This window comes from Anomaloglossus baeobatrachus, chromosome 6 (genome assembly GCF_048569485.1).
Source record: "Anomaloglossus baeobatrachus isolate aAnoBae1 chromosome 6, aAnoBae1.hap1, whole genome shotgun sequence".
Taxonomy (NCBI): domain Eukaryota; kingdom Metazoa; phylum Chordata; class Amphibia; order Anura; family Aromobatidae; genus Anomaloglossus; species Anomaloglossus baeobatrachus.
Window position 1 is genome coordinate 365,295,532 of NC_134358.1, and position 7,833 is coordinate 365,303,364.

General features: G+C 45.8%; 1 protein-coding gene across 1 annotated transcript in view; it reads left to right on the forward strand.

Annotated features, from left to right (window-relative positions):
- RAMP3 (receptor activity modifying protein 3) overlaps positions 1-4,689 on the forward strand; it is a 718,161-nt gene extending 713,472 nt beyond the window's left edge. Inside the window, exon 3 of the mRNA XM_075316563.1 lies at positions 837-4,689. Within this exon, the coding sequence (XP_075172678.1) occupies positions 837-1,092 (256 nt within the window). The 3' untranslated portion in view covers positions 1,093-4,689. The remainder of the gene's footprint in view (positions 1-836) is intronic.
- The last annotated feature ends 3,144 nt before the right edge of the window (positions 4,690-7,833 follow it).

Here is a 7,833-nt window from a genome sequence, read left to right on the forward strand (position 1 = left end):
ATTGGTGAGTGCCATGCTTCCTTACTAATTGAGATCTATTTAATGTGTGCTGCATGTGTGCCTGTGCACCGATATCTCATGTGTGGCCCCAATCCTCTGCAGCTAATGAGCTTTGCCTGGATTCATGTTCTGGTTTTGTTATATTGTTAAGCGGGCTTTACATGCTGCGACATCGCTAGCATTTGCTAGCTATGTCGTGCGCTATAGCACCTGCCCCCATCGTACGGCCGATATGTGGTGATCGCTGACGTAGCGAACATTATCGCTACGACAGCATCACATGCACATACATGCTCTGCATCGTCGCTCTGGCCGGTGAACTGCCTCCTTTCTAAGGGGGCGATTCGTTCAGCGTCACAGCAACATCACACGTCAGGCGTCCAATAGAAGCGGAGAGGCAGAGATGAGCAGGACGTAACATCCAGCCCACCTCCTTCCTTTCGCATTGCCGGCGGGAGTCAGGTAAGGAGATGTTCGTCGCTCCTGCGGTGTCCCACACAGAGATGTGTGCTGCTGCAGGAACGAGGAACAACATCGCTAATAAGCAGAAAATGATTTTTTGTTTCAGGACGAGCTCTCCGCGGCAAACGATTTTGATCGCTTTTGCGATCGTTTAAGGTCGCTCATAAGTGCCACACACTGCGATATCGTTAATGAAGCCGGATGTGCGTCACAAACAACGTGACCCCGACGATAATTCATTAACAATATCGTAGCGTGTAAAGCCCGCTTTAGAGTCTGTATTATTAATGTGTATACATTATATCTAAAAATAGCAGTAGTAGTAAGAATAATTGATAACTATTTTATTAACTGATTATTTCTATTTTTCCCAGGTATTATGACACACTTTCAGAATGTGCCGAACACACAGCTAGAAATGGAAACTGTTTTTGGCCAAACAACTTGGCGGAAAGATTCATCATTGGGATTCACACCAAGTTTTTTTCCAACTGTACTTCAGACACAATAATATGGGAAGATCCTCCAGATGATATTCTCACAGCTCTCATTTTAATTCCTGTTTTCTTGACAGCAGCAATGATCAGTTTGGTGGTTTGGTGCAGTAAAGGAGGGGATATTTTTGGATAAACCAAGTTTCTTGGCATTTGGAAATGCTGTAACCAGCAACAAAGTACAATAGTAAAGGAAAACAGCCATCTGAGGATCATAAATTGCTTATCAAATGCATAGAATATTTCCTATGTCCCTGGTCAGTTGCACCTTTGCTATCCAATCCTATGCAGGACAATGATTTTCAATGTGGTAGATGTTTTTGGACTTCCGGTTCTTCAGTATACACAGAACATCGTGTACTGGACCCTGCGCTCCGCAGTGACTGCATTCTGCCACTACCCTTCATGTACAGCTGGATCTTCAGGATTGTGCTGGTTTCTGCTATTTCAAATCTTTTATCAGCCAGATCTGTTTTAACAAGAGGATAAAAAGCCTCGCAGAGGATGACTGAGCAACAGATGTTAATATTAAGCATTGTCTTCATGTAGAGTATTCTAACAGGATGTGCATTGTGTGTTTTTGTGCAAGTCCTTAACAATTATAAGGTTTTTTTTTCTTTAATGTCTGATAACACTGCTAATCTTATAAATGTAAAATATATAAGAATGTTCAGTAACAAGCAGTTACTACTCACTTGACTATGTCCATAGACTTCTGTGAGTTCTATAGAAGACAATTAAAGAGAACATTTCAGGCCAGATAACCTGTAAAAATAACATTAATCTGCAGGATAATATCATTAGAAAGGTGCTCCGGTAAAAGTGCTAAAAGTTAGGCACCTGGGAAAAAATGTTCCTTATTTCTCCCTGGAGCTGGCAGCTTTCAGTCACGCTCACAGCAGACAGTAAGGGGTACTTTGCACGTTGTGACATCGCTACTGCGATCTCGTCGGGGTCAAATTGAAAGTGACACACATCCGGCGCCAGTAACGACGTCGCAACGTGTAAAGCATAGAAGCACCGATAAACGATCGCAAAAGCATCGAAAATCGGTGATCTGTGTAGTGTCGGTCATTTCCATAATTTCGCTGCAGCGACAGGTACGATGTTGTTCCCCGTTCCTGCGGCAGCACACATCGCTGTGTATGAAGCCGCAGGAGCGAGGAACTTTTCCTTACCTGCGTCCCACCTGCAATGAGGAAGGAAGGAGGTGGGCGGGATGTTTACGTCCCACTCATCTCCGCCCCTCCACTTCTATTGGCCGCCTGCCGTGTGACGTCGCTGTGACGCCGCACGACCCGCACCCTTAGGAAGGAAGCGGGTCGCCGGCCAGAGCGACGTCGCAGGGCAGGTAAGTGCGTGTTAAGCTGCCGTAGCGATAATGCTTGCTACGGCAGCTATCACAAGATATCGCATCTGCGACAGGGCGGGGACTATCGCGCTCGGCATCGCTACAATTGGTTAACGATGTCGCAGCGGGCATAGTACCCCTAACAGTTGTAAGCATGCAGCGGCACTCTGATTGATGCAGTGCGTCAGTATGGGAACAGGTTATCCTATAACTGCAAGGTGTTAACCTTATCAGATATGAAGGGATCTCTTTGAGGCTCATCATATGAGCGTATAAATTGGACGAGTGCAATGCAGGAAAATTTCACATTGCACTCGGCCTAATGTTAGTCAGTGACACAGTGCAGATCTGCGAGATTTTCCTCAGGTCTAAAGGCCGCTTTACACACTGCGATATTGGTACCGATATCGCTAGCGTGGGTACCTGCCCCCATCTGTTGTGCGACACGGGCAAATCGCTGCCCGTGCCGCACAACATCGCCCAGACCCGTCACACTACTTACCTGCCCGGCGACGTCGCTGTGACCGGCGAACTGCCTCCTTTCTAAGGAAGCGGTTTGTTCAGCGTCACAGCGACGTCACAGCTGCGTCAACCGCCCAACCGACCGCCCAATAGAAGCGGAGGGGTGGTGATGAGCGGGATGTAACATCCCGCCTACCTCCTTCCTTCCGCATAGCGGCCGGGAGGCAGGTAAGGAGAGGTTCCTCGTTCCTGCAGTGTCACACGGAGCGATGTGTGCTGCCGCAGGAACGAGGAACAACCTCGTTACTGCTGCAGTAACGATTTTTGAGAATGGACCCCCATGTCACCAATGAGCGATTTTGCACGTTTTTGCAAAGATGCAAAATCGCTCATAGGTGTCACACGCAACGGCATTGCTAATGCGGCCGGATGTGCGTCACCAATTCCGTGACCCCAATGAGTTCGCATTAGCGATGTCGTAGCGTGTAAAGCCCCCTTAAGGGGTTCTTTACACGTTGCGACATCGCTAGCATCGGCTAGCGATGCCGAGCGCGATAATACCCGCCCCCGTCGCACATGCAATATGTGGTGATTGCTGCCGTAGCGAACATTATCGCTACGGCAGCTTCACACGCACATACCTTGTCGGCGATGTCGCTGTGACGCCGAACGCACCTCCCCCTTCAAGAAGGGATTGTTCGGCAGTCACAGCATCACCGTGACGTCACTAATCGGCCGGCCAATAGAAGCGGAGGGGCGGAGATGAGCGAGACATAACATCCCACCCACCTTCTCCCTTCTGCATTGCCGTCGGGACGCAGGTAAGGAGATGTTTGTCGCTCCTGCGTGTTTACACACAGCGATGTGTGCTGCCACAGGAGCGACAAACAACATCGTACCTGCGGTCGACCCGACATTATGAAAATGACCGACGCTACACAGAGCACCAATTTTCGACGCTTTTGCAATCGTTTATCGGCGCATCTAGGATTTACACGTTGCGAGGTCGTTACCGGCGCCGGATGTGCGTCACTAACGATGTGACCCCGACGATATTTCGGAAGCGATGTCGCAACGTGTAAAGCTCCCCTAATTGTACTGCGATTGGCAGTATGTCCCAGATGACTCACACCCATACAAGTCAATGGGGGTGTGAAACATCGGACTGTACTCAGATGTCACCTAAGTGCAGTACAATATATGCTGAGAGAGAAAATTGAGGAGATAGAGGGATTAATCTCCTTCTTACCTGCCCTGTGCTCTGATTTTCACATGTGAGAGAATTGAAGCCCAGTAGATGACACTTGGCTGATGCTCGCAGCAGAGCTTGAGCCGAGTGTCATTACCATATCAAGTGTGATTCTCTCACATTGGATGCTGTACACTTGTCTGCCCCCGGCCTTAAGCCTATAAAAGTCTAAAGAATATCTAGAAAGCACAGCAAAAGCATGGACAACAATTTAGATAGACTTCTATGGGCTCCAATGAGTTTTAGGCCACGTTCACACATTCAGTATTTATTAAGTATTTTACATTATATTTGTAAGCCAAAATCAGGAGTGGAACAGTCAGAGGAAAAGTATAATAGAAACACGGGCACCTGATGTAGAATACTGAGCGAATACTGAACGTGTGAACATGTCCTAATGGGAAGAAAAGATACTGTGCAGACTCACTAAGGAGCAGGATAGCATCCCGGCTGAATACATCCTTCATATGCTTTCCTTTGTGGTGAAGGGTATTTATCTGGCAAATGGCACAATATTTTTAAGTGACATCAATGACAAAGCAGTTTTTTTATATGTGACTTTATTAATGCTATTTTAGATAAGTGTTAGAAGACTTGTAATAAACAAATATTTTCTAGAAAAACATTTCAAATCTTTGGAAAATCAATTTATCATCGGACCATTGGCTTCTCCATAGTTACTACAGATGTATTGTATTTTCCATTATTGTATCTGCTTATATAACTAAGCTCAGGTAACTAACCATAACATAAATCTCAGGAATCCATGAATACAAGTATATGAATATTTATTAACCGCTATCAGGGAAGCCATTAGAAAATCTTTGGTCTCATACGGGTGAATAATCAGAGTCCCATGTTGCAACACTGCTTACCAAAAGTCTACATGAACCGATTAGCTGCACCACAACCAGAGTGGACCACAAAAAATGACTAACATCTGCTTTACATGCTGCAATTAATCGTGCGATCGCATTTGCGATCGCACCCGCCCCCATCATTTGTGCGGCATGGGCAATTTGTTGCCCGTTGCGCACAATGTTGTTACCCCCCGTCACACGTAGTTACCTTCCAAACGACCTCGCTGTGGGCGGCGAACATCCACTTCCTGAAGGGGGAGGGACGTTGGTCGTCACAGCGACGTCACACAGCGGGCGGCTAATAGAAGCGGAAGGGCGGAGATGAGCGGGACGTAAACATCCTGCCCACCTCCTTCCTTCCGCATTGCCGGCGGGACGCAGGTAAGCTGCAGTTCATCGTTCCCGGGGTGTCACACGGCGCGATGTGTGCTGTCTCGGGAACAATGAACAACCGAACGTTCGATTTATAGAAAATGAGCGACGTGTCAACGAGCAACGATAAGGTGAGTATTTTTGCTCGTTCACACTCGCTCGTAGCTATCACACGCTACGATATGTCAAACGATGCCGGATGTGCGTCGCTTACGACGTGACCCCGACGACATATCATATGATATATCGTAGCGTGTAAAGCCCGCTTTAGGCACCAGTAAACACATACCACAGTGACACACAAAATGCTTCCAATCAATATGGAATTGTAAAGCATACCTCCCCTAGGGCACCAAATGTTATAATGCAGCATAAAATATCTTCCAGCAGTACCACGGAAGTGAAATGAGTCACTGGAATCAGTTGTCAGTATTAGGCCTCACTCGTCCCAGCGTATAACAGAAAGTAGTAGAGATGGGTTTTCAAAGCCGCCCCAATGACCAAATGATGGAAGTATAAGATTAATGTTGCTTTATTTCATGCTCAAGTCAACGCGTTTCAGGAGACTCAGCTCCCATCCTCAGGACAAACAGGCAAAAGAACATCAAAGCGATTTGATGTTCTTTTACCTGTTTGTCCTGAGGAAGGGAGCTGAGTCTCCTGAAACGCGTTGACCTGAGCATGAAATAAAGAAACATTAATCTTATACTTCCATCATCATTTGGTAATTGGCGCGGCTTTGAAAACCCATCTCTACTACTTTCTGTTACCAGCCACCGTAGGGACTGCTGCCCTGACCTGGAGTGACATGCTTTTATAGGAGTTGTAACTTTCACAATTTCAATTGGTGAGTTGAACTGCTTATTTCATAACCCCGTATCTATTGGGGTAAGACCCTATCGCGCTTCTTTTTCCACAGTCTTTTAAGGCTGCTTTCACACATCCGTTTTTGCTGTGCGGCACAATATGGCGCTCTGCAGAAAAAACGCAACCGTTTTTTTTTTGCCGCCGGATTTGTTTTTTCCCGCATAGACTTGCATTAGCACCGTATTGTGCCGCATGGCCTTGCGTTGCATCCGTTTTTCCCGGATGTGGCATATTTAGCCCATGCGGTGGCCAGATGGAACATTGCATGGCACGTTTTTTTGTGCGGCGAAAAAAACACATCGCGCGATGCGGCGTGATTTACAATGCAAGCCTATGGATGCCGGATGCGGCATCCTGTGGCAAAAAACGCATCCGGCCGCCGGATGCGGTTTTTTGCACTGCGCATGCTCAGTATCAAGCCGCATCTGTCAAAAAAACGGATCGGCCGCATGGAGAAACATGCAACGGATCCTTTTTTTTTCGCCACATCCATTTCATAGGTTTTTGAGCCGGATTGAGCAGCACTGCTAAAACCGGATTTGTGAAAGCAGCCTAATTCCTCCAAGCGTATGGGATCCGATGTGAGAGCATTGGATGCAATATGCTAATGAGCTCACAGGTGCGGAGAAGAGGGATTAAGTGATCGCTCCCTCTTTTCCTCTGCCTCTCTGCGTATATCGCAGTGCACTTGGATTACATCCGAGTGCAGGCCAATGTTTCACATGCACCCATAGACTTGTATGGGTACAAGTGATGTGAGAATCGCTGCTAATTGCAGCATGATGCGATTATTTTCTCATGCCAATTCTGCATGAAATAAACAAAGCAGATGGATACTGCCCTTTAGTTTTACACTGATGTGAGTGCAATCTGATGTTTTATCAGATTGCACTCGTCTGTGTTAATCGCAAGTGGAACCGAGGCCTAAAACTGTTGGATGTTTCTATACAAAGATTTCTCACAATGGTTTTCCACTAATAAGAAAATAACAACAACTATGAACTGGATAGGGGATAATCATTGAATCAATGGTGGTCTGACTGCTGTAAACCTGAATGATTGCCAGCATGGGGAATTATGCCACCCATCTGAATGGAGCAGCAGTGCCCATGCTCACCCACTACAACATTCCTTCTATATGAGTCTGTTTTAGATAGCCAAGTACTACTTTCTTCGGCAGTCCTATAGGAAATGAATGGAGATGCGGTTGAACATGCACACTTCCACTCTGTACAAACAAGCACAAATTGTTTGCTGTTTGGATTGTTTGGAGCTTCAGCCATTGTAATCCTCATATCTAGAAGGTATCAGCTACCAGATGGGTGATGACTCCGTCCTATCGGAATGGTCTTTTGTTGCTTAGCAAGGCAAAAATCAGCTTTTCATTCGGCAGTAATACATGCTATTGTTTTAGTACATTGCATTGCAACCTACAGCTATATTTAATTTAATTCCATTTATTTATGCTGTAGCACACTTACAGTATATAAACACTACACACTCACAAACACATACTTGCATTGTGGATATACAGTATATATATTTATACAGTTGAAACTAGAGGTTTACATACACTATCTAAAAAGACACATCTACATGTTTTTCTCATTATCTGACATGAAATAAGAATAAACCTTTCCTGTTTTAGGTCAATTAGGAACCAAAATGATTTATATTTGCCAAATTACAGAATAATGATAGAGAAAGAATGTTTTA